This window comes from Peromyscus leucopus, chromosome 2 (assembly GCF_004664715.2).
Source record: "Peromyscus leucopus breed LL Stock chromosome 2, UCI_PerLeu_2.1, whole genome shotgun sequence".
NCBI lineage: Eukaryota > Metazoa > Chordata > Mammalia > Rodentia > Cricetidae > Peromyscus > Peromyscus leucopus.
In genome coordinates, this window is record NC_051064.1 from 103,429,630 (window position 1) to 103,456,565 (window position 26,936).

A 26,936-nucleotide genomic window follows, 5' to 3' on the forward strand; every position below is an offset into this window, starting at 1 on the left:
CAGGTGAAATAGATGAATAAATTCATTCTTTGTATAGGGGCCTAGCTCAGGATTACTCATCAATATGACTAAACAGGCGCCCTCCCAACTCTAGTTTCTTACTCCAACATAAGACAAAGAAAGAGAGTAGCATCTTAGTGAGTTTGAAGAAAAGTGTTCTTAAAGGAGGGGGTTTAAGAAATATCAAATAGGAGTCTTCTCTATCAAATACTATAAAATGTGGGTTTAAGACAAGGAATTCAAATCTTTTTTTGTCCTCCCCACACACTGTAAGACTTTTACAAATGTTTATCCCCCCACCCACCCACCACCACCACCATGAGTAAAGCCTTTGTTTACACAAAGGACCGTTGCTGTGTTCTAAGAATTTGAGAGCCTGGAGTAGTGACCCCTTACTCCTTCACTTCCTCTGTACCAATTCTTTTCAGACTAGCCAATTAAATGAAGACTCTGAGGTCAGCCAGTGCGGAAAAGACATAGTCACCACCTGAGTTAGAAGGAAAACCAAATGCACTTCCTGCCTCGGTGCCCGGTGCCTCCGGGTATTCGCTCTCCTGAGCACACCCTCTTGATCAAGAGTGAAGCTTGCCTCGTCCAGACACATGCACGTGTGCACACACACCGGGGTAGATGGCGGAAACAAAGGCTGGTGGTGTGGGTGCAGGCCTAGAGAAATGTGGAGCCAAGGGGAAGGAGAAAGTTTTGATAGGAACATTAGAAGGGGTGAGGTATTCACCGGATGAGGAAGCGGTCAAGGCTAGTCTCCAAGTGCAATAGAGATTCCCATTCAAACTCGTGAGTCCTTGAGTCCATTCGGGTATCCAAATGGAGGCTGAGGTTAAAAGCGGGGTGTTTGCGGGAGATGGGAGTTTGAGTCCTCAACATGGGGTTATCAGCGTAGAGCTGGTCACTGAAAGCTGGAAAAGGAGTGCAGCAGAGAACGAGGACAGCAGAGTCTGAGCCTGGAGCCCAGCTCCCATGACTGGGATCTTGACCCATTAAAGGAACCGAGTGAAGGAAAAGAGAGGCGTATTCTGGAAGCCAATGGGAAGAGAGTGTCTCCTAAAGGAAGGGTCAGCTGAGTCTAAGGCTGCTGCTGCTGGTCGCTGGGGTCAAGGGCAAGCTCCTTCAGCTAGACTGTCTAAGCTGAACAGGAGAACTACAGAGACCAGGGGTGGGCGTTTTCTTTAAGAGAAATTTTGCTGTGGGAAGCTGTTAAAAAGGCAGAGACGAGTGAGCAGAGCAGGGACCAGGTGAGTTTGTTTTCGGACAAGGGGTGCTTCAGCTCACTGATGACAAGGACGGTGTGGAATGGACCAGTCCGTGAGTAGGTAGAGGGGTGGGGTCCACGGGCTCAAGGCTGGGGTGTGGGGTGGAGCCCAGAGGGCATCCACTGTGAGAGCAGACTAAAAACGGGACAGAAATGCCAAGCTCATCCACCCTTTCTTCTTAAATGCTGACCACGAAGACCCGGCCTCCCTGTGGGCTCCTTCAGACTTCATAGGTCATGCCTGCTTCTGACCCTAACCCGTGCCCAGAGTTCACATTCACGCATAGCTTCAAGCCTGACGGTCTTTGACGCAGTGACAAGGTAACAAAGGACAAGAGTGACAGCGCCTCCAGATAACCATCTGCTGTAGTTACCTTGCTGTGACAAGATACTTGATGACAGCCACTTCCGGAGAAAGGGTGGTTAGGGCTCACAGTTTGAGAGCAAAGTCCATCGTTGGCATGGAAACCATGGCTGCAGAAGCATAAAGGCAGCTCGTCCTCCTGAATTCAGCCAGAAAACAAAGAACAAGGAAGGCTGGCGCTCAGCTCACGTCCTTTGTTTTATTCAGTCCAGGTTCCCAGCCCTTGGAATGGTGCCACTCACCTTTAGGGCGGATCGTCTCCCATGAGTTAGCCTCATCTAGAAACTCCTTCTCAGGCATGCCAGGGACTTGATGCCTAAGTGGTTGGTTCTAGAGCTTGTTAAGTTGACACTCAATATCCACTACCACAATATGTGAGCTGAATGCGAGCAGTCCAGAGGTGAAGGCCCGTGCCAGCTTCTTCCTGGTCTGGCACAGAGCAGGCAAGCCAGGGCACAGCAAAAGAGTCATTGTACTTCACGTGCACCTGCCACAGACAAATTCTTTGTACACATTATACCTTTCAGTAGCATACCAGTTTTAAGGTTGAGGAGACAATGTCCAGAGAAACCCAAGGCCAAAAGAGCTACAAAGTGTCTTTCCAGTCTAACCATATGGGGGCTTGGTGAACCCCACAGCTACTTTTTCCCTTTTCCTCTAACTACAAAGTTTAAACCAGAGTCCTATGCTGTGGGATGGTCTGTATGTCAAATTACTCTGATTGGTCAACAAATAAAACACTGATTGGCCAGTGGCTAGGCAGGAAGTATAGGCGGGACTAACAGAGAGGAGAAAAGAAAGAACAGGAAGGCAGAAGGAGTCACTGCCAGCCGCCACCGTGACAAGCAGCATGTGAAGATGCCGGTAAGCCACGAGCCACGTGGCAAGGTATAGATTTCTGGGAATGGATTAATTTAAGCTATAAGAACAGTTAGCAAGAAGCCTGCCATGGCCATACAGTTTGTAAGCAATATAAGTCTCTGTGTTTACTTGGTTGGGTCTGAGCGGGCTGTGGGACCGGTGGGTGACAAAGATTTGTCCTGACTGTGGGCAAGGCAGGAAAACTCTAGTTACAGCCCTACATACTAGCTTTCCAACTGAGGGACTCCAAGAGATAATGACTGGGCATGTGCCTACCACAGGCCTCTGTCTCCTTCCACACCTTTACCATCCCCTGCGTCATGGTTTGGCTCTTCAGTGAGACAGTGGGATCTTCCCATGCTCCAAACATCTCTCCTCTCAAGTGGACCCCATCATCTTGGACACTGTCTCTCCCATGGCTGTCCCTTTATGGTCAGCCTCCTCATCCCTTTGTTATCATTTGAAGTAGCAAGTTTAAAATAAGATTATGTAAAACAAGACTGCATAGGAATTTGAGAGGAATATTTAAATCCACAAAGAAAATATGGATTACTGAGTCTCACTATTCCTCAGACACCCCAAAATAATACACACCTGCATGCGTGTGCGTGCGTGCACACACACACACACACACAAACACACACACACACACACATACACACACACACACACACACACACACACACACACACACACACACACCCCAGCCAGTTAGCAGACCTTTATAGCTAGCCCTCTTCATTTCTCCTAAGGAATAAGGAGCTCCTCAGATTTCACAGCCCACCCCAGAGACCCCTTGCCCAACAGACACGGTTCATGTAAAACGCCCCCCACTCAGTGCATCACAAACTAACCCCTATTTTAATTTCAACTTTTCCAATATTTTTACTTTAGTTGGATTTATTTTGTGCTGAAATTGTTTCTGTGCTGGGAGTTTTGCTTCTCCGGGGTCTGATGGAATATCTTTCCTTCTGTGTGACCTCTTCTCTGGGTCTCTTTCTGGTGAGGATCATCCCAAGTGTGCCAGGTACCTTGGTTACAAACAGGGAACACAGCTTGGGGTCTTTGCTCAATGACCAGAAACGTCACATCTAACCCCCGAAGCTCAGCAGCCTGCACTGCCCTTAAGCATGTGTCGCAAAATTCCAGCACCACTTGAGGCCACCAACTCTACGTCTAGGCCCATTGCTTGGCTTAGGTCCACCATCCAACAGTGTAGTGACATCTTTCAGTCAGTTGCAACACTTTGAATACACATACCCTGGGCAAGTTTTACGTGTAGTCTTCAAGTGAGCACAAAGAGCTGAACCTCTTGGCTGCATGATTTTTGTGGGGTGTCCTGAGTCAAGAGGGCAGCAAACCATTTCCCAGGGTCACCCCAGGCTGCCAGGAAGAGATTTAAAGTTCCTAACATTCAAGTTTGATGTGGCCTCTCTATTGCCTTCTGGGGATCCAGGGACTGGATATGCATTCAGCTCTCCATTGCTTTGTATGAAGCCTTTGGGATCTACGATCAGCGAGAGAGGGGAAAAGCTGAGACCAAAAAGAAAATAAAACTGGGGGGTGGGTTCTGCCCTACTTCTGAGCGGTGGGATCACATGAAAACTGTAGAAGCCCCTGAGTTCCTCTGCCACTCTTTCCACAAACCAAATATTTCAGCCCAGAGCCAAAGACACAGAAGAAAAACGCAGGGGAAATCAAATCAATCCTAGTAATGTCTGCGGGAGGAAATCTGCCCAGACAGGCTTACGTGAGTTGCGTAATATTCCAAAATCCCGCTCTCCTCAGTGGGAGCTTTTATGGGATGATTTGGTTGTTTGTTGTTGGAGACACACCAAAGCTTGAGTGAAGGATTTCTGATAGAACTCAGGGACCCTGTGCTTGATGGGGTTCCAGCTGTCACCTCTGGCTTCCTGGTGTCGGCCTGACTTCAGAGGTGGTGGAGCCCCTCACAGCAGGAAAACTAGAAACATCCAAGATCATCTGAGCAGGCGAAGTGCGCCCGACCATGGAAACCTCAGTCAACTGAAGAAGCAGAGCCCGCTCGTTCCCATTAGCGTCTCCCTACCTTTTAATACTGCGCCAGGGCGGTCCTATGGTTCCAAGTGTGTCCTTAAATAGGAACTAAATACATTACATGCCTCATTTTCCTTCAGATTACATTTGTGAGCTACAAGCCCAGGGAATTCTGTTCTCTTTCCAAGCATGCGGAGGCCCTGTATTCCCAGCCCCGCCCTGCAGCACGGCCTGTACCTTCCCATCACTGGGTTGGACACCGTCGCTGTGACATGTTTTTCTGGGAACTATGCAGAACGCTATTCTTCTGTTTGTTTTAGTGGTTCCTAGCCAAGAGGAGGAAAAAAACCTTGAAATCTGATTTAATTTTTTTTTAAAGCAAAAACCATGATGTGAGACGGAGCTCAGGCCAGCTTCACAAGGGGACAAATGTTCATTTGTCTGTGTCCAGTGGTGGGGGCCATTCCTAGCACTTGACGCGGTCACCTCAGAACTTCTTGTGCTCACAGTGGCACTCCAGTGGCCCATGGGGAACGTTAGGGCTTGCAGAACCCCAGCCTAACAGCCACAGGTCTCTGTGTGAGCCATCCATCCTCTGAACTGACGTGCCTTGATTAGCTCACTTTGAACATTGACCTTAGGGGTCAGGGACGTTAGCACCTCGTTCTCTTTGGTGCCCACGTTCAGCCTGGTCGTTAGCAAGCAGGGTTGGTGAGGGAAACTGGAGACACCCATCTCACCCATCACCTTCCTGCAGCCATGCCAAGGTAAAGCCCGCTTGAGACTTCTGACCCTCGCCCTGTCCCACCTGCTCGCTCTCCGTCTACACCTGTCCAGATGCCCCTTCACCAAAAGCCGTGTGCCCTAGCATGTGCTATTAAAGATGAGAAGACTTACATTGTGCCACTTCCTCCTGGCTGATGGCTTGCCAAGCACATGCCACACTGCAAGACATTTCACGGCAGGCAGTAACTCTGGAGACTGCATTTGATCATAACTGGTCCTGCGACTGTCCATGTCTCTGGCAAGCTTCTGTTTACCCTGGAAGGGTTTGGCACCCTTCACTTGGACTCTTAGTAGGATCATGTTTCCCTCTTCCTAAAAAGATTTTAATTGACACATAATTATGCATATTTATGGGGTGTTCCATGTTGTTTTAATACATGTAGATGGTGTACAGTGATCAATCAGACCAGACCCTGGGTCTCATTTATCATTTTCAGTGTTGTATTGGGAATATTCAAAATGCTTTCTTCTAGCTATGTTGAACTGTAAAAGAAGTCACTTAGCTGGAGCCAACCCACTGTGCAAGAGGACACTAGATCTTATTCCTCCCATCTAGCTGTGTTCTGTACCCAGGGTCTCAGTCAGATGAACCTGGCAAAGGTCCACAGTCAAGCCTCCTCTGACTTGACCTTGGAAATCCCAGCCACCACCTTCTCCCAGGCAATGCTCTACCTTGATACACATGAGACTGTTTTCTAATTTCAGTGAACTTTACACAACATAAAAAGAACCATTTTGAAATGAGAAATTTCATTCAATATTGTATGACTTAGACATCTCTAGGTAAGGGATTCCCCAGTCCCCCAGCCCCTGGCAAATACCAATCTATTTTCTGACCCTATGGAATTACCTATTCCCAATGTTCCCTATAAATCATATACTATGGACTCTGTGACAATATAGCAGGTTTCCTTTATACAGCTAAATACTATTCCACCCTAGGTATCCACGGCATTTTGTCTATCCATTCACCTGCTGATTAACACTGAGATGTCCCACCCTTTGGCTGCTGTGAATGGTATGGACAAGGCTTTATGTATTCTCAATCTCTTAGGTTATGCTCTAGAGTTAGCAAAGTGCTTCTGGATTCATTTTCTTCTCACTAAGGAAAGTTGTGCATTTTAACTGGCCATGTTTCCCCCAAAAAGCAACTTTTAGAATGAAATTTATCAGCCAGAATCCATTCAGCAACTGCCTGTCAGATGCACCCCTGCCCCTGTATCATGGTGAAGAAGAAATCATTTGCAGTCGGAAGAGTTCCCAGGGTGGGCAGTCTAGGCCAGTCTGCTGCAGCACTGTTGCTGGGTCACGGCCGGGTGAGCACTGTTGCAGATGACCGCGATGTGCAATCAGAACTCCCGGGGATGGTTTGGTCAAGGGGCTAGTGGAAGGTGGGAGGTGCCTGACTTTCCCAGGAGAGTTCTGAGGATGCGGCTGGGTGGAAATGATGAGAAGGCTGACAAGATGAAAGGGGACATCCCAGGCCCTAGGATCAAAACACCAAAGCAAACCAGCTTACTATGGCTGGAGACTGGTAAGAGTAAAGTTTGCACCAAAGACCAGCTGGCAGAGCAGGATGGTACCATCTGTATCTCAGAGCAGCTTGCCTTCCTTTGCCTTGGAGCATCCTGGCAAGGCAGTCCACCCACTGCCCTCTTCCTTTGTGTGCCTTCCATGTCCTTCCCATCTCACACTGGAGAATGGTAGACCCTTGCTCTGCTGGATCCCACATAGGAATTGGGGTGGTGGCCAAAGCTGGTGACCCAGCATCTGAAGGACCTTTGAAAGACACGGGACACCTCTCACCCAGCATCCAGACAACATTCCAGGTGGCAGCAGTGGGTTCCTGGTACCCTTTCCCAATGTCCTTTGCTTCCTGATGGATCGAGGCATAGCTCCATGATGGCACCCCAGCTGTACCACATAGGTGTATCCTGTTTTTAAGTGGGGGACAGGAGACACAATCAAGAGAAGTGCATGTTGGGAGACAGCCTCCTACCAAATGCAAAGGAAAAGGGTGGCTGGGACTTGACTGTTAGGAGACCAGCCAGCCCCACATCTGCTACTCACACTGTGAAAGGAAGGTGCACAGTTCAGACAAGCTTGGCACTGGCTGCACATAGCTGCCCCTCCGCATGCTCTCCCGCTTTTCCAAAGTGGGAGCATTCACACCTCTACACTCTTCCTAAGCCTGTTGTCTACTAAATGGCTTGATGTCGATTTTATAAGTGTATGAAGTCGGAGTGCCTCATACAAAATACAAACTTGCCATAAAGTCTTATTGGTGAGTCGACTGAATTCGCAGCAGTCCTGAGACACAGAATTGTTACAGACCTGACAACAGAGTAAAGCAGCCTGAGCTTGGAAGTACAACTCAAAGCTGGCTGCACCGCTTACTGCCTTTGCACATCGCCGCGAGACACTTAACTTCTCTGAGGAGAGGTTCTGGGCAGGCACTGCTTGGATGCAGAGAAGCCGATTCCAGAGGTTCGGCCCCAGACAGTCTGACCACAGGTGGGAGGGAGGGCCTGAGCACTGGCAAGCAGTGATCTTTTCCAAGTTTCCGGAAGAGATTTAAAAAAATAATAATTCAGTTTTGTTGTTATGGTGTGTGATGTGCATGGCTAACCACGTTCCTGTTGTTAGATGATGACTTTGTAAGATCAACTTCCGTCTTCTACCTTCATGGCGGGACAGGAAAGTCCCAAGGGTAGAGCTCGGACGGCCCAGCTGTGGGTAGCAAGTGCCTTTCCCAGCTGAGCCACCTCCAGTGCGCCTGAAGCATCTTGCATACAGTCGAGGCTGAAACGTTGTTCAGATGCATGACACACTCACTTGGCTCTTTTGGTTTAGGACTTTTAAAAACCCCTGCCCCCCAGAGAATCCCAGAAGTTCTGGGCATAATAATAATAATAATAATAATAATAATAATAATAATAAACCCAGCACACCTGCAACTGTGAGTGGTTGCTAAGACATGGGCAGCCAAGGAGCCGTGTTTCGCTTTAGTTTGAAGAAGAAGAGCTATTCAGTCTTTTTAGCAGTCTGGGACTGGAAAGGTGGTAAGAAGTTTAGCCTAAGCCTCACTCATAAACTATGGGAACTCCCAGTGGTCTAAGGATTTATATCTGGAGGCATTTCCAAGGTTTTATCTTCCCAGGAGAATAGATGGAGGCCTTGAGAGTTTAGCATAGGGAGGGAAACTGTTCTCACAATGACGCGTTAAACATCCAGGCTCCGCCAGTGTGGAAGGAGAGAAAAGCAAGGCCTGGGTTAGCAAGGGCGGTGGGGGGGGGTGTGTGTGTGCGGGGGTGGACTCTGGGCTCTGTACTTAGGTTTCCAGAAACCAACTTGAGGTCATCCAGAGCCATCTTTCTCCCCGTAGGTTTACGGTATTAGTTACCCAATAAAAGTGGGGTTAATTTTACAGCTCAGGTAAGATCTAAGCCAAAAAGACTTCACCATTACTGTAGGATTTATGAAAGTAAACACGTGGGGTACGTGAGGGACTGTGCAGCCCTGGAGTCTCAAGGTCGTTCTCCCAGGTAGATGTGCTTGTTGATCGTGTATTTGAGGCTCGGTTTCCAAGGCTGTGCAGTACAAACTATTTCAGGATGAAGGCAGAGATGCTTTACCCGTCTTCACCTTCAAATCGAGTCATTTAGGGAATGAATGGAGGATGCTGCAGAAGACAAGTGTTCCATTCCATGGCTGTACACTCACTGGCAGCTATCCTGAGCCTTTTAGTCCCCTAGGAGTGTGAAACTTGTAGGTGGGGAAGTCCAGCTCTGCTCCCAACCATTGTTAAAAAAAAAAAATAGGCACTTAGTCAATGTCTCCTTTTTGAATGAGTAGCCTCTGGAACCACTGTAAACACTTGAATGACAATAATGTATCATCTCTGAAGTCTCAAGGAATTTGTATAGCAGTCAGTCATGGTAGTACATACCCGTAGCTCCCAGTCACTTGAGAGACAGAGGCAGGACTATTACAAGTTCAAAGTCAGGCTGGACAACATAATAAGACTGGTCTCAAAAACAACATAAACCTGTCAATGGTTAGCACTTACCTAGCACATTACCTAGTTCTATCTCTGGTGCTGCTAAATTAGCACACGAATAATAATCTTTTATATTACTTGACGTGGTCCCATGGCTTATGCCTATAAGACAGTATTACCTCTGTTTTAAAGGCAAGGATCATATGATGCACAGGTCTGAGCCAGCCTGCCGAAAGAACACAGGAAATGTTTTGGTACCGCTCCTTCTAACTTAGAAGAAGCCACACAAGGCAAATGGGTAGAGATGGTGTTGACCGCAGCCAGAGGAGAAGAGCTGGCGTCAAAGTGAACTCAAGAATGCAGCAGGCAGTCTTCAGTGTGGCCAAATCTGTTTTTCCACCCTCCGGTTCTTCCCTCTGTGTGCACCCCCACTGAGGGCTTCTGTGGGACCGAGTGTCCATCCTGACTCCTGGTCACTGTCTTGAATTCTTGTCACTATCTGGTGTCATCTATTATTATTTTTATTATATTTATTTATCATTTATTATTATGATTTAAAAGCAGCCAAAATTCTTGTGGCTATTTCTTTTTTAAAAATTTTTTACAATTGTAGCCGGGCGGTGGTGGCACACACCTTTAATCCCAGCACTCGGGAGGCAGAGCCAGGCGGATCTCTGTGAGTTCGAGGCCAGCCTGGGCTACCAAGTGAGTCCTAGGAAAGGCGCAAAGCTACACAGAGAAACCCTGTCTCGAAAAAAACAAACAAACAAAAAAAATTTACGGATTGTAGAGATAAGATTTTCATTGATGTTTGCTGTAGAGTTCCTTGGATTTACTGGCTAATCTCAAGTCCTTTGGTCTGCAACTTGGCTTGACTTCTCTTCTAGATAGACAGGACAGGTCTTACCCAGTGAGGAGCCGTGACATTCAAGGGTCCCCACTAACTCGCAGATGCATCAGCTGCCTACCCTGAGCATCTCCTAATTGACATGTCAGTTGTCATGAATCTTGTGGCTGATGCGTCCACGCCTTTGTAGCAAATGGAGCAGAAATAATCTGCACTTAGAAAAAAAAAAAAAAAAAACTGTAGAGCATGTGCCCAGATTTCCAGCTCGCTTCCTCTTCCCTCTCAGGGCTACATCATCTTCCAGCCCACCACCAGCTGCAAAAATAAAAGTTCTTTCCTATATTTAAGAATGATTTTGCGCTTCAGGATGATTTTCTGGGGGTGTAGGAAACTTGACCAACGTGACCAACAGATGTTTTAAGGGATGTTTTGAGAGCTGAATTAAAAAAAAAAAAAAAAATCCCCAAGTGTGGTCTTTACTATATGGTGCCCAACTGCGCCCCCTCGTGGCCATTTAGGGCATTGCGCAACCAGAATGGATGGTGTACCTAGGTAGTTCTGTGCTAAGAATCCCTGTGCTTTGTTTTTAGAGATGAGTATGAAGAAGATGGATTCTGTCAACCATACAGAGGCATTGCATGTGCACGATTTATTGGCAACCGCACTGTGTATATGGAGTCTTTGCATATGCAAGGGGAAATAGAAAATCAGATCACAGGTAGGTAACATCAAAGAAATGATACTTACATAACTATTTTTCTCGCCAGAAGTTTTTCTGGGCTCCTTTCCTGACAGAGGATTAGGCTAAGCATGGGGGTTGGGAGTGGAACCATAAAGAGGCATGAGATGTGATGTCTGTGCTCTGGAATTTACATTAAAATAATTTATTAGAGGTTAGTCTTGGAGGAAAAGGAAGCTTCAAGAAGTCTCACATTCATGCAAACACTCAATAAATATTACTGAGTGCTTTCAGTGTGCTGGGACCAGACTGGACACTGGGGAGAGGCAAGAGTGAATGAGCCAGGTATGGATGGCTCTGCCTCCGCAGAGCCTGCTTGCATTGGGAAGTCATGTGATGCCGACTAAGACGGAACGAGCTTGGACTAGAACATTCATCCCAGAGCTGTTGTTACAGAGACTTCAGGAAACTGCTGCCCTGCATGAGCACCACAGTCAAGTACTTCCTAACACCCGAGGGAGGGAGGCTCAGCCCACCATCCACCATATTGCACCTAGCTGTGGTGGTCACAACTGTCTCGTGTCCCTTTCAGGAGTGCAGCGGCTGTGCCCTTGGCAATGTGTTAAAATGCCCTCCATGAGATTCTCACAAAAAAGCTGCCAAATTTAGCAAATACAGACATGGGCACCCAGTTACCTCTGAATCTCAGATGAATGGCAGGTTGATTTTAGTATGACTGTATCCTACAAGTTCCTCTGAAGGACATGCATAATTGTTATCCTAAATGTGAGGATTTAAAAGAGACATGGAGAAATCCATGATGAGACAAAGAAAAGGCCAGAATCTGTTCTCCCAGCAACTTGACAGAACTGAGAAGCAGCTCAGGAGAACTGTGGAACCAGAAACAAGGACAGGAAGGTGAAATTCTCTCTGTTGAAGCCCTCGGGGTTTTGAGAACAAGAACAGACGTAGGCCTAACAGGGAGAAGACGCTGAACTCACCACCCAGTACAAGAGCATGTGGACAAACTTTAAAATATGAATACACATTAAATAAATGCTGTTCTCCTATAAATATTTGGTAATCGGTGTATAATAGCCCTCTTTTGGATATGTTTAGTGAGTATTGGCTTGCTGGAAAGTATTATAGTTTCATTTTGTTTTTGAAAAAAATCACTTCATTTTGTTTGACCCAACATTTCCCAGACTCATTTGGCCTCTGTGGCCCTTGCTTCTCAGATGTTGTTAATATGCTATCAGCTTAATGTCCCTAGAAATGAACTCTGGAAAACAGTGTAAACAGCCTCATGGGCAGCCTTCAGGGCTGGTGCCCTTTTGGCATAAATGCCCCGTATGTGAGGTTAGGCTGACAAACCCCTGAGATCCTATGATGATGCATTCTGGGACAATTGAATTGTGGTCTTCCGGTGCATTGCCTCATTTTCCGAAGATGGAATAGAAAGTATTCAAGCCACAATCAAATGAAGCAAGTCGTCCAAAGCCACCCAGCAACTCCGGGCAACACAGTCCTATGCTCAGCTCAAGCCCTGCCTGAAACAAGCTCTGAGCTGGGGCTCTCGGATGTCTTAGAACCTCACAAAACTAATAAAGAGGATGGGGTGAAACACCAAGTTCTATTGCTTTGTAGGGGGAAAAAAGAAAATATATTGTACTTTAACCCAATTAATTCTTTTTATTAGGAAATGGTACATATGTAATTTAATCCTGTTTTTCTAACTTTGTAGTCAAAATGATTTTTTCAAGCCAGTGAAAGTGAGCTGCTTAGACATCTGAAATGAATCTCCTCGCCTTGGCCTTGTGGGCTTGAGCCCAGGAGATTCCCCGCAGTGTGTTTCTCCCTGGTATCTGTTGACTGGATCACAGCAGAGATAAACCCTGGCCCTTGGGAGTTAATAGCTCTGTTTGCTTTTCAGCTGCCTTCACCATGATTGGCACCTCGAGCCATTTATCTGATAAGTGCTCCCAGTTCGCCATCCCTTCCCTGTGCCACTACGCCTTCCCATACTGTGACGAAACCTCATCTGTCCCCAAGCCCCGCGACTTGTGTCGTGATGAATGTGAAGTCCTGGAAAATGTCCTGTGTCAGACAGAGTACATTTTTGCCAGATCAAACCCCATGATTTTGATGAGGCTGAAGTTGCCAAACTGTGAGGATCTTCCCCAGCCGGAGAGCCCGGAAGCTGCAAACTGCATACGGATCGGCATCCCCATGGCGGATCCCATAAACAAAAGTAAGTGGGGGCTCTGACACACAGTAACTGTTCATGTCGGGACTGTGCCCACTGATCACTGACCTTCCAGGGAGCTGAATACCATGCCTGAGCCTTCTGTGGTAGGTTAGACAGAATTGCCTTAGAGAAGTTTCATGAAGATAACTGTAGAATACAGGATCTGGTTCCCTCAATAGCTTCAACACAGAATGAATCAGAAGAATCAGGAACAGGTCTTCAAACGTAAACTCATAGATGTGTGTTCACAATACTGGAGAGATGATCAGCCGTTAAGAGCACTTGCTTGCTGCTCTTGCAGAGGGCCCGGGTTCGGTTCCCAGCACCCACATGGCAGCTCATAACTATCTTTAACTCCAGTTCTGAGGGATCCAATGTTCTCTTCTGGCTCCATAAGCACCAGGCATGAATGTTGTGCACACATATACATGCAGGCAAAACGCACACACACACACACACACACACACACACACACACACACACACTAAATAAAAATAAATGCTTTTTAAAGGAATGTTCATGATAGAATTATTCACAAAAGAGGCTGAGGATGCAGGTCAGTTGGTAGAGTGATAGGTCAGCATGCGCAAAGCCCTGGGTTCGTTCCCAGCATTACATATACGGGGTGATGTATGTCAATCATCCCAGCACTCGAGATGGGACCATGAGATCAGAAGTTCGAAGCCATCCTTCCCTACACTGTGAGGTTGTGAGTTCAGGTCCACTCTGAGATACTAGAGGCCCTACCCCAAAATAACCTTTTATTATGAAAACATGAGATGGTATATGCACCCATTGAAATATCATCCATAAAAGGAATGAGATACAGACATATTTCATAACTGGATGAAACTTGAAAGAATAATGCTAAGTACATAACCACTGCATGATCCCAGGTATATGAAATGTCCAGAATGGACAGATTCATTGAGACATGAAGCAGATTCGAGATTCCGAGGCCGTGGTGGGGGGAGGGACTGCCTGATGGATATGGAGTTCGCTTTGGGGATGATAGGCACGTCGTAAAAAGTAGTAGGAGAGCTGTAGCGTTCTCCGGTTGGGAATGTATCAAGTGTGCCTTGTTCTGTTTCATACTGTGTATCCTGTGCCACACTTGAAAAATACCTGTGAAGGTGCGCTCCCTTCCCTAGTCTCTGACCACTCCAGACAGAAGGCTATCCCATTGCCTGTTTCCTTTTCACCTAGAATTAATTTTCGTGTTAGTTAATGCCATTTTTGTGGTTATTTGATAGTGTAGGGCCTGAAGGACCATATACCAGAGCCTGCCTTCCAAAAGGCAGGCAGCCCATTCCATCAGCGCAAGCAGCCCCAACTCTACTTCAAACACAGACTGCACCCCTCTAGTCCTCTAAATGACACGTCCTGTGAGTTACCCCTAAATTCACTAATCACACAGTTTCTACGACCTCCAGTGAATCTTCCTTGAGACACTCACTCACGCACCATGAGAAATTCCTCCTGTGCCCAGGTCCCTCCCCACGCCCATTTCTTTGGTATTCCCCATTAAAAACACTGCCAGGCTCATTTTCTTCCCAAGCATAAGCTTTAAATCCTCCCAGGAATGTGAATACAAGGCAAGCCAAGTCCAAGCCCAGCAAACAGGGAGAATGGCCCACCCCTCCCGGATGGCAGGGAGACCTGGGACAGCAGGGTCCTCGGGCTGCCCTCCCTCACACCCGTACTGCTGCCAAGGAGGACAAGCCCCTCTGTTTCTGACTAGCAGTCTGGGCTTTTCTTTCGTGTTTTTCAGATCACAAGTGCTACAACAGCACAGGTGTGGACTACCGGGGAACGGTCAGTGTGACCAAGTCGGGACGCCAGTGCCAGCCGTGGAATTCTCAGTACCCCCACACACACAGCTTCACGGCCCTGCGCTTTCCGGAGCTCAACGGAGGCCACTCCTACTGCCGTAACCCTGGCAACCAGAAGGAAGCTCCCTGGTGCTTTACCTTGGATGAAAACTTTAAGTCTGACCTGTGTGACATCCCAGCATGCGGTAATTAAAAGTCACTGGCTCTGCTGTATTCTGCCACCTTTCAAATATAGGCCTAGGAGAGTGAATTTGGTTGCTCTGTACTCTCGATTACAGACCATCTCCGTCATACAGAAGCCTGGCTGTCTCTACAGGCACCAGTGCCCCCCCCCCCAGGAGTCCCTGTAGTCTTTGCCTTGTGGGACTGCTTTCCAGAGGCACGTGTCAGACAGCCAATCACAGTCATTCCTGTAGCAAAAGGTGCTTTCCCAGGATGTTCACAGATGCAGGAACCTTCTTGGCACGCAGGTATCTCAGAAGCAGTGAGAAAACTCTTCTGTCTCACTGAAATCACCCATGACGCAGGATGAATCTGCAGTCATTGCTCAGTCGCCCAGGGCAGTCTACTACACTGTGATCTTTGTCTTGACTGCTAATGGTACAGAAGGGTAGATAGAGATTTCTGGAAGAAAAACGGAGTTTCTATCAGTTTGTTCACTTCTACTGAATGATTATAGAGTGAGAGAGGGGATGAAAATGTTGGTGAGAAAAGCCTAGAGTTTGGAGCTATTTTGGAGCTGATTCAACTTTATGGTCCTAGTATTCATGTCCAGATGGACTGGGCTTTCCAGTGAGTGGGTGAGCTGGGATGGCACTGCTTGAGAAAGCCAGAGCCACAGCTGCAGAGTAGGACCAAACAAAATGAGTGGTCCCAGAAAACAGATCATAGTCATGAGGAGCTGGGTGTCTGGATGGATGATAGTCCAAGCCATTAATTGTAAACCCACTTATCAGGGAAGGAGGGGAGGCAGGGCCCTGAGAGTGGCCTCGCACATCCCAAAAGAACAAGGAGTGGGTCCCAGAGCAAGGAGGAGGAATAGACGAGGTCCCTCCCAAAGGGAACAGACCCAGCGGGCTGGTGAGCTGGAGGCTTCCTGGGATGGAAGCCTGATGCTGAGAGCATGGGCAAACATTAGTGTTCTGAGCAGAAGGCTGACATCTCGACATGTTGAAACAGAGCAACTTTATCAGGAAGAGAGGCAGAGGAGGCAGTGGCCTGTGGGCAGGTTCAGGGTGTATTTGGAAACTAGCGATAATAGGGTCATTGGTGGGTCAGATGTGGGATACAAGAGAAAACTCGAGGGTGAATCCAGGACTTTGGGCTCTGGTGGCTTTTTGCACAGAGGAAGAAAATCACAGAAAAGGAATCTTGGTGGGACCTGGACCAAACACTGTTAATAAGAAATACATCGTTTGTTCCATCTGGATGAATAAAGCCTTACCCTTTAGATGATTCTTTTCTGTTTTTAAGACAGGGTCTTGCTATGCAGTCCAGGCTGGCTTTAAAATCGTGAAATCCCCTGCCTCACCTTTTGAGTGCTGGGAACTTTGAAGCATGCACAACCAACCCGGACATTCTCTCGTGGATGTCTGGTCGTTAGCATCCAGCTAATGCTGTTCAGAAGTAGGAAAGTCACTTGCTCCCAAACTGCAAAATGTGTGTATGATCTGATTCAAGGACTCAAGTGCTGTTATGATATTTCAGATGGCTCGTATCTGTAGAGTACCTACTGTGTGCCTTTATGGTGCCTGCTGCTCAGTGACCTCATCCCCATTTAAAGCTCATGACAGGATATGGAGAAAGTGGTTTTGATGTGTGCCAATGAGGTTCAGAGGGGTCAGAGGACTTACCTGTATCCCACAGCCAGACACTGACAGAGCTGGACCCGAAACCTTCATCTCTGGCTTGCAGCTCTGGCAACCCGAAGGTTGTGCTCTTCTGACAGACATCCTCTGTCACTAATCTAAAAGTATTATGACAAATAGAATTTTTTAAAAATGCAAGAACCACAGGAGGCTCCATCTCTGGGCTCCACCATGCTGCTTCTAGACTTGGCTGGTTGTGGTGTCTCGTTATTTCATGGCATTAGTTAGTGATACTGGAAGGGCACAGTGTATCTCTTTTTTTCTTTAGGGTTTTTTTTGAGACAGGGTTTCTCTGTGTAGCCCTGGCTGTCCTGGAACTCACTCTGTAGACCAGGCTGGCCTTGAACTCACAGAGATCCACCTGCTTCTGCCCCTGATCCCGGGTGCTGAGATTAAGGCATGCACCACTACCACCCAGAGTATTTCTTTCTTGATATTAACTTGCAGATAGCTTAGTCACAATTTTTGGTACTGGTTAATTCTTGTCATATGAACAGTAAATTTAGGTGAACATTAAATCTAGGAGACTGTTTTTGCAACTTAGGATTTTTTTGTTTAAAGTTTGTTGTTGTTGTTGTTGTTGTTGTTGTTGTTTGTTTGTTTTTCATTTTGGAAGAACACAGTACCTCTTGAACTCTTCAAGCCAACCACATATGCACTGATTAAAAGAACAGGGAATCCTTGACATGTAACCAATAAAAAGCTGCTGAGAGGCAGTGGCTCCCTGGTGTGGAAGTCAGAAGAAGGCCAGCAAATACGAAGGCTTCTCAGAAGCCCTTGAGCAGACCACCTCTAAGAGAGCGGTCACAAGGGAACCCTACTTTGTAACTGCTGTAGTGCACCCAAAATGCTTTTCTTTCATCCTCACAAAACAGCATAAAAGACAAAGGAGAACTCGCCAGCACTGGTCCCTCCCACTCGGTCTCCTTTCCTTTCCTGGTGCCTCAGCATCGAACCCAGGGCCCCAGACAAGCTGGGCAAGCACTCTGTGGCTGACCTACCCCAGCACTCCAGTTCTGTTTTACCCTCGGAGGAAGCAAGGCTCAGAACAGTGAACGGACCCACCCAAGTTCACCAGTTGTTAACAGAGACCAAGTCTCCTTCATCTAGGACCATTGATCTCTGTTCTACACCAGTGTTCCTCAGCCGGGGCAAGTTTGCCACCCAAGGACGCTTGGCGAAGGCTGCAGGTGTTTTGGTTATCATTGTTGCCACGGGTGCAGAATGTTATTGGCATATATTAGGTAGAGGCCAGGGGTGCTATTAGATGCCCTAAGATACCCAGAATAGCCACGTAAAGAATGATATTAACAATGCCAGTGCCAGAATAAAGAACCTTTCTCTATACTGTATAATTGTAGAATAGAGAATAACAATATTAAATAGTAATACATTAGCCATTTATTGTCATTAGAATAAACCAAAAATATAGTAAGGAATTCTATAACCTCTGAGTAAGGAAGCTTTTTTTCCCCCATACATAAGAAAGCTGATATTCAGAGAGGTTTAATATCTTGTCCAAGGTCACATAGCTAAAACAAAGTAGACCCACGTATCAACCTACAGTCAGCCTTCTAAGTTGTGTGGTTTGTACATGTGAGCATATGTGGAGATAGATAGACAGACAGCTTTTAAGAGCTCTTGAGCTCACAAGGCATCTCAGAGGGAGAAAGGCTCTTGCCACATTTCCATTCCTGGCACCCACATGGTGGAAGAACTCCTGCAAGTTGTGCTCTGACCTCCACATACATGCCATGGTGTGTGCGTGTACGTATGTATGTACGTACACACACACACACACACACACACACACACACACACACACAGTATAAGAAAAAAATGTAGTAACTTCATCCTGCAATGAGCTGTATGGTGTGGGGCAGATTGGAAATGAGTCATTTTCCTTCTCCATCTCAATAGGATAGAATTTCAAAGGAATGTTCTTGCATTCTCTAGTTTGGTCAAAGCTAAGGAAATTTCAAAATTATCATGGGATTTCTCATTTTCCAACCAACAATTTTTGTTTTAGTTTTGACCCAGTCAGTCTAAAAGAAATAGTGTAAGTTTTAAGCAGAAAATACTGGCATTGGTTATGCTTTCTAAAATACCCACACTCCAAGTTTGCTGACGATTGTTTTAGCTGTGAATTTTCACTCTAGAATAGAATATAAAATTAAGTTCAGCCTAATACAGCTACTTAGAATTCTGGGAGTTGCCTAGAGGATTCTTAGAGGAAGCTTTTCCCCCTTTTTTTAAGGACAAAACGTAGTATGAGCAAGGCCTCACCTCTCATTCCTTCTGTTTATCGTTCATATCCCAGGGACTTCTGACCTGAGAAAGACTGTCACTCACTGAAACCAGTGTGCCTTGAGCTTCTAGGCTTCAGACGCTGAATGAGTAGACAACACCCTATGGAAACATACTATCTAGTGAGGGCATCAAATGAGAAAGGCAGGACCACAGTGAGCCCTGGTAGCGGGTTCCCATCACTGTGTTGGCCATCTTTGCAAGCTAATGACGTGTGTTTGCTGCCAACAGGATGGCTGCTACCGCGTGGATATTTTGCTAGATTCTTACACCAGTATCTGGCCTAAGACTCGGCTGATGCTCAATAAAATACGTTGCATTGATTCATTTCATTCTCTCAGTAACCACAAGATCAGGGATCATCTCCATTTTAATGATGGAGAAGCTAACGGAGGTATTTGTTTTCCTCCTGCCAAGACAAAAGCGGGTCACTGGACTCCTCCTGCCCTCCCACCATGCCAAACCTCTTTCAAGGACAAGCTCAGGTTTTTGTTTTTTTTTTTTTTTTTTTTTTTTTTTTTTGAGGAATGATCATTCTCTTAAAATTCTCCTTCGCTCTTTCATCATCCTGATCTCTGTGCTTTGGGGTACTGTCCGTTGATTTCCTTATTCACAACTCCAAGGATGTGGGAAGGAGCCTGGAGATGTAAAGGGCCCTCACATGACCTTTGCCCTCTCCTCACGAGTCCCATCTCTGCTCCCCTGAAGTGTCCAGTTGTCGAAGCTGGCTGCAGAGTCCATTGTTTGTCTCTCACTTCTAGCCCCTGGCCACCGGCTTTGGCTGAGGTGGAAACTCAGACACTGAACTGAAAAGTACGCGGTTTGTCAGTGTCCTCCCCCACCGGCACCTGCTGTGTGTTACCTATTTCTCCTTATGTAAAGGCCTCTCCTCTACCAAAGAAGCTCAGCTCCTAAGTGGCAGTATGGCTTTCGCCGGTGCCCACGTAGCTCCATGTGGAGTGGTTAGAGCTGGCCCGTGGCTTTTGTTTGTCCTCCGGCACCTCGGCTTGCAACAATTTGCCAAAGGGCACAATGTTGGGTTCTGTACCTGAATAGCCTTGACTTGTCCATTCACTTCCCCAACCCCCTCTTGGGCTCTGCTTTGTCACAGACCATTTTCTGCAGTGTGGTAGTTTACCACTCTGGGCAGGGCAGATGTTTTCCAGATTGCGAACACTGCAGTTTTTAACTCACTCTGTCAGCAGCCTTCTCCCGTATTTCACAGCAGACCTGTTGCGAGGCAATTTGTCATTCAGCCATTTCTTTCAACCAAAATTGAACCTTACAGCGAGCCGGATGGTGGCGAGGGATGGAGACGAACCTTTTGTAGTCTGCAGCGTCCTAGAAGAGCTATTTTTGTACTGCAGATTTCTAAAAATGTACTTTAGTTTCTAGTCTTCATGTATTTGCAGCAAAGAAATGGACATTAGTGAACCAAAATCTACTGCTCAGCCACGCTATATTTTTAGCCATAAAATAATGTGCTTTCAAGGTGGTTTTTGCTGTTGGTAGTGGTGATGGTGGTTTAGTTTAAGATTTGTTTTTTGTTGCTTTTGTTTTTGTTTTTTTATTTTGTTTTGTTTTAAATATGGAACACTTTATGAATTTGCATGTTATCCTTGTGCAGGGGTCATACTAATCTCTGTGTCGATCTAATTTTAGTATATGTGCAGCTGAAGAAAGCACTAGTTTTATTTTTTTAAGTATAGGTAAATCTATGCATGTATATGGATCTGCATATGTAATGTATGAGTGCAAGTATCCATGGAGTCTAGGAGAGTCAGCATCAGATTCCCCGAAGCTAGAGTTATAGACGGTTGTGAGCCACCGCACACATGTGCTAGGGACTGAACTAAGTCTTCCGCATGATCAGTCTATGTTAACCACTGAGCTATGTCTCCAGGCCCTGTTGAATTTTCACCTGCCAATGAAATGCCCAGTTGTTGAGCCACTGTGTAGCTGCTCTTGAAATAAACTTTGGAAAAGTCATCACTCTTCAGACCCATGCCAATATGAACTGCTCATCGCCTCTCTTTGATGACAGACTTCTGATAGTCCACAATGGTGGTTGCTGTTGACTTGATGGCAGCCATTCATGCTTCTGGCAGGAAACAAATGGCACAAGCAGAAGAGGAGAGTTTGGATGATTGTTTAAAGGGTGTGTTATCAAGGACAGGGAAGGAAGAAACTAGTCTCCCACATGCTTTCCCTGCATCCACCCACTGCTGATGGAAGACAGATCAGGGGCTCCAATTGATAGTGCCCACAGAAGTCAGCTGTGAACAAAACAGAAGATGACTAGGATCTGGCTGTCTGAGGACACTCAGGATTCACTGACTTGGCATGGCTCTGTAGGCGTCAAGAGCTTTGTAGGGCCCTAACTCAAGTTTAAAATCAGAGAACCTTGGGAGGACCCATGAGACTCCCCAGGGATGGAGCACTTGCTCTCTCCTCTGCAGTGGAGTGGTTCCCAGCACTCCCGGGTCTGCTTCTGTGACACAGAAGCCCAAACTGATGAGCTGAGGGTACAGTGCAAAGTTGGGGTACTTGGCAAGCATACACAGGCCCTGGTCCCACCCCCAGCACTACAGATTCCAAGTGTCTTATCCTAATTTGGCTTTGTCCTTGGCTCCTTTTCCTCACCTATTCTCTGCCTCTGGATGGTTCTTGCTTTTTCAAATTAGAAGACACTTCTTTAGAGTAGAATACATCACTTCATGTTTTGTAACCAGTGCAAGCAGAAGTAGTCCATGTCGTGCTTGGTTATTTCCCAGTACTGGCAATGGAAGCTGCTATGTGGCTGGCTGGAAGTCCATATATGTTGTCCTTAGGGCATTTCCATCATTCTGCGTGTGCTCCACTTGAACCCTGAACTTGCCTTCAAAGGGAAGGGAGTGGGTTACATCACTACCTGTTTGAACTTTGTAAATCCTGGATTTTATGAGCAAGGTCTTTCTGTCAGCTAGAAGGCAAATTCTAGTATTTGTCTACAAATTTCAGCTGCTGATTTGTCCTAGGGTTGGCCTTCTTCGAGAAGAATAAGGAAATCATCACTGAAACGTGAATCAGCCAGTTTCACTGAAGTGTAGCCCTCTATAATTTCATTTTGATTTGCTGTTTAACAATATTAGGCAAAGGTATATGGCAAATTATAAACCCACCAATGCTGCTACCACCCCACCCTCCATATCACCCATAAGGATGTCGTGCATCAGACAAGATTCTTGGTCAAATATATTGCTGAAGTTTGGATGTATTGGATTTACCACTCTCAAATAGGTCTACTAAAAGTAAAGAAGTAAAATTAGAACTCACATATAATCCACCAGTCTCATTTTGGGGTACTTATCTAAAAGAATTGAAGGCAGGATCTTGAAGAGATATTTAAACATTCATGTTCACTACAGCAACCCAAATACTTGTGAATGAATGGCTTTTGGCTAGTTTTATGTCAACTTGACACAAATTAGAGTCATTTGGGAGGAGGAAATCTCAACTGAGAATTGATACAGATAGACCTGTAGAGTGTTTTCTTGATTGATGGTTTATGGTTGATATAGGAGGGACCAGCTCACTGTGGGTAGTGCCATCCCTAGGCTAGTGGTACTAGATGTTGTAAGAAAGCAGTCTGAGCAAGTCATGAGCAAGCCAGTAAGCAGTGTTCTCCCATGGCCTCTGCATCAGTTCCTGCCCTCACCTCCCTGGATGGCGGTCTGTAGGCTGTAAGTGAAATCAACCCTTTCCTCTCAAGTTGCTTTTGGTCCTGGTGTTTTATCATAGCAATAGAAACCCCAACTAAGACAAACTGGGGGAACATACATGCTGTAGAATATTGTTCAGTTTTTAAAAAGAAGGGAATTCTGTCATATAGTACAAGATGATAAACCATGAGGACATTATTCAAAGATAAGATAGTCACAAAAATAAATGCTGTGTGATTCTACTTTCATGAGACTCAAAAACAGTCAAATTTGTCAAAATAGAAAGTATAATGGTAATTGTTAGAGTGGGGTTGGAACGAGCAATAGAAATGGATAGAAGTTTTAACTTTGCAAGATGAAAAAGTTCTCTATGCCATTTGCCTGATAGTACAAATATATTTAGTGTCATTAAGCTATATGCTTAAACATAGTCAGTTTCAGTCTATGTATTTTTAAAATTAAAAATCTTTTCCTAATTAAGAAAGATTGCTCCACTTTTTTTTTTCATTTCACAGAGGAAGAGAACGAAGCTCTGAGTTTAGCTTTAGTAAGTGTGTACAGATTCTAAGATTTTCCCCTGCTGCTCACAAATGTGCTGTGTGCCCTTAGTGTAACTAAGACACTCACTGCAGAGGAATCAACTTCATCATTGACAGGAGCTATTTCACTTTTAAGCATAGGATTCATCTGAGAATAGACAGTGTGTTCTGGGTGTTTCTAGCCTCAAGTCAGGGGCTTAAATTCTGGGCACATCTGCCAACTGAAGACCTAATTATGGTTCCTCCTCCCTTGGCTTCTAGGCCTATATTAAAATATCACCAGTGCTGCTGTCCACATGCTACGGACTCACTTATTCTATGGTTTTCAGATAAGTGGCAGGGATTCATTCCTCTTTTCTATTTTTTTTTTACATCTTTTTCAGATGTCTTAAGATTTTTTTTTCATTTCCTTTGCATTCTAAGGTTCTGTCAAATGTCTTCCATCTTCTGTTTAAAATCAGCACATTTTGTTTGAACTCAAGAGGAACATCTCAGATGATAATTTCACTTATTAAAGTCCCTCTTAAATGAATCATGCTTTCCTTGCTTTAAGCCCCAGGATAAGAAAGAATATTTTCTGAATTATATTTAATCACTAATCAAAGTATTGTATAGCCTTGTAAAAATAAAACAGGCTGTAGGGTATGTGATATCAAGCTGTTGATTTTTGGAAGGAAATTGATCGTGTGATCTTTACTGCATTGTTGGTTCCCAAAACCCCAAGTACTCGACGTGATATAACAAGTGCATTTAACTTTCAAAGTTGTCCCAATGTATTAAAAATCTCTAGCCAATTTCTCGGCAGTGCACTTGAGGTTCTGATACCTTTTCAAGTGAATAGTAAGAACAATGGCCCTTGTTCCAGTGTGATGTGTGCATCCGTGCCGAGTATGATCCCCACAGATAGGAGTCCTCATTGAAAAGGAATGTTGGAACTCAAAATGATGAAAAGCATCCCATCCGATGCTGTGGGTAACTATCTGTGACTTAATTGAGGAAGCATGGCAGTGTTGGTGGCAGAGGACACTGCTACTACCTAGCTTTGGCAAATAGTTTATCCTTTCTCAGCTTCAAGGTCTCTGCATGTAAATTGAGATCATGCCAAAGTGCCAGGTTAAAATGAGGAGTGAAAATGTTTAAACCGTAACAGCCAGACAGGGGCAGGTGAGAGGGATCAGTGGGTAAAGGCGCTTGCAGTCAAGCCTGAGGACCTGAGTTTGATTCCCAGGATCCACCTGGTGGAAGGAAAAAGAATCAACTTCCTCACATTTTCTGACTCCTCAGGCATGCTGTGGCATACATACAACCCCACCCCCCACCTCCCACACACACACCATATTTTTTTTTATTTATTTATTTAATGGCCAGGCAGTAGTTAGTTTTATAATTTCTCATAAAGGCTGGTCATTGTTCTATGGAGCATCTTTTTTTTAAGGCTTCTTGTTGTTGCTGCTGCTGTGCCAGAAGATGGACCACCACCACCCCTTCTAGCCAAGAGCAGACAGTGGCATGGGAAAGGAATGGCCTCGAAGTCTTGAGATACCCTGAGCTTGTCTTCTCCCAACATGACCACCTACTGTCCCTTGGGACTGTTGCACTTGGCAAGGGGATTCTGCCTGCTGTGCCTCCACTGTCCTGTGTAAGCGGAGGAGCCAAGTCTGGGTGTGTTAAAAGGATTTAGCCTCTTGAAGTTTATTCTCCAACAGACCCACAGGAGCATTTTTCCCAGACCGCCCATTTACAATAAAAGGCCTTCCTTCCGTGCATAACTTGATAGGGAATGAATGTAGAATAGACTCCTTTGTTGGCAGGCAGGTGAGACCCTACTTTCTCTTGTTGCTAAAACTCTGGGTTGGAAAAATAACGAGCGTTACATTAGTGGTAAATTAGCCTCATTCCTTTTGTAATCGTTACGCTCATAACGATTTCACTGAAAAATCCAAGAATAACAGCAAGGATAGCCTGCTCATACCGAGAAATTCTATAATGTTAATAATATAGCATCCAACAACTGGATAGCAATTTTCAATTATCCAGGGTTCTTTCATGAACCTGATCCCATTTGAGTCTCACATGAACCAAATAAGATTGGGAGACTAGCTATTATTATTCCTGTTGAATACAGGAAAAGGTGGAGATCAGAGAGGGTGAGTCTTGCTTAAGGTTATTTGGACTTTCCAGCTCCAAATGTTTATCCCAGAATCCCCTTCTAAGGGAAAACTCTGAGTTGCAACAGATACTAGAAAAGGTACTTTCCATATTACTGTGTTTCCAGCAACTCTATGAAATCCAGAGGTTTTCATCTTACATACGAGTTTGTTCGGCACGGCTAAGTACTGGCGCAACTTGACCTAGATGATAAAGGCGGAATTCACAAGTGTCTGACTTCCAAATGTATGCTTCCTTTACTGGGCCATATTGTCTCTAACCTGTGCACACAGTGTGTGTGCACGAGTGCTCACACTAGAGCCTGTGGTGTGCATTCTCCCGCTTGCCTGATTCTTTTCTATCTACGCCAGACACTGCAAACACAATCACTATCAGAGAGATTGTAGTGTTTGTGTGATTCCCCCCCCCCCCACGGTTCCCAGGTTTGCTATTTACACATCACAGTGGGAAGTGGAGAGCTGGAAACTTGGTGCTACTCACTACCTTGCAGACCCCCCCCCCATGGCTCCCACCATGAGAAGAGAGGTACCTAAGATCAAGCATTCAACCCTTGGTAGCACAGGGTCACAGCTAGAGCTGGGGGCATGGAGTAAAACCGATTGGGAGACACCCAGCTTCTGACCTGCCAGCTGCCTGTCCTCGGGCTAGCAAGCGGCTTAGCTACCCTGGCCTTCAGATTCATTATAAAAATAGGGATATGCATGTTGCTTTTCCCCTGGAGTTGGGGTTGTCACCATAAAGTGAGTTCATTTTGAAAAGTATCCAGTAGTAATAGTGATAGCAAGCATAACTTTGTGCCAGTAGAAAAATAAATAGTAAAAATGCTTTTTTTTTTCATTGAGCTCAGTAAGCAAATGTAAACCCTTCCCCCAAGCCCTTGGGAGCGTCAACACACAGAGTGTTGTTCTCAACATCCAGTTTTAGGGGTTCCTTCTTACGGTTACATACTGAATGTGTTTGAGAAGACGGCAAAGTATGGCTGAGTACTGCAGCATCTCACCTAAAGAAAGCATCTCAAAGAAGGTGGGAAAGTAAAGACTATTTTCACTTACACCTGCCGAGGGACCTCCTCATTTAAAGGGACTCCCTCCGGGTCGCATTGTCATTCTATTGAGAGCTGTGCCTCAGCATTACAGAATATTGTAATAACAGCTTCTCCATTCCCTTCTAAGACTGTGAGATTCCTAAAAACGGGGCATGCAGCAATTCCTTCTACACTCCAGTTCCTAGAACAGATCTTGGCCCACAGTGGCTCACAATTGTTGACCCACTGAAGGAGTGGAAGGAGAGCCGGATGGAAGCGTGTTGATTCTTCTGTAGAGTAAATAAGCATCTCTGAATTTTGTGTCACTCAGAATGTTCACACTTTGGGTTTTGTTGAAGAAAGACAGCTGATCTTGGTGGTCAGGGTATGCCATTTTCATGACCCCTCTAATTACCATCCCGTAA

General features: G+C 45.7%; 1 protein-coding gene and 1 non-coding gene across 2 annotated transcripts in view; one reads left to right on the forward strand and one right to left on the reverse strand.

The window, feature by feature from the left end:
• Ror1 (receptor tyrosine kinase like orphan receptor 1) overlaps positions 1–26,936 on the forward strand; it is a 149,743-nt gene that overhangs the window by 105,467 nt on the left and 17,340 nt on the right. Inside the window, 3 exon segments of the mRNA XM_028870326.2 lie at positions 10,735–10,862; positions 12,757–13,074; positions 14,843–15,088. Of these exon segments, the coding sequence (XP_028726159.1) occupies positions 10,735–10,862; positions 12,757–13,074; positions 14,843–15,088 (692 nt within the window).
• Positions 20,661–20,764, reverse strand: LOC114693798. The gene has a single exon (XR_003734603.1). It is a non-coding gene; the product is annotated as a U6 spliceosomal RNA (small nuclear RNA).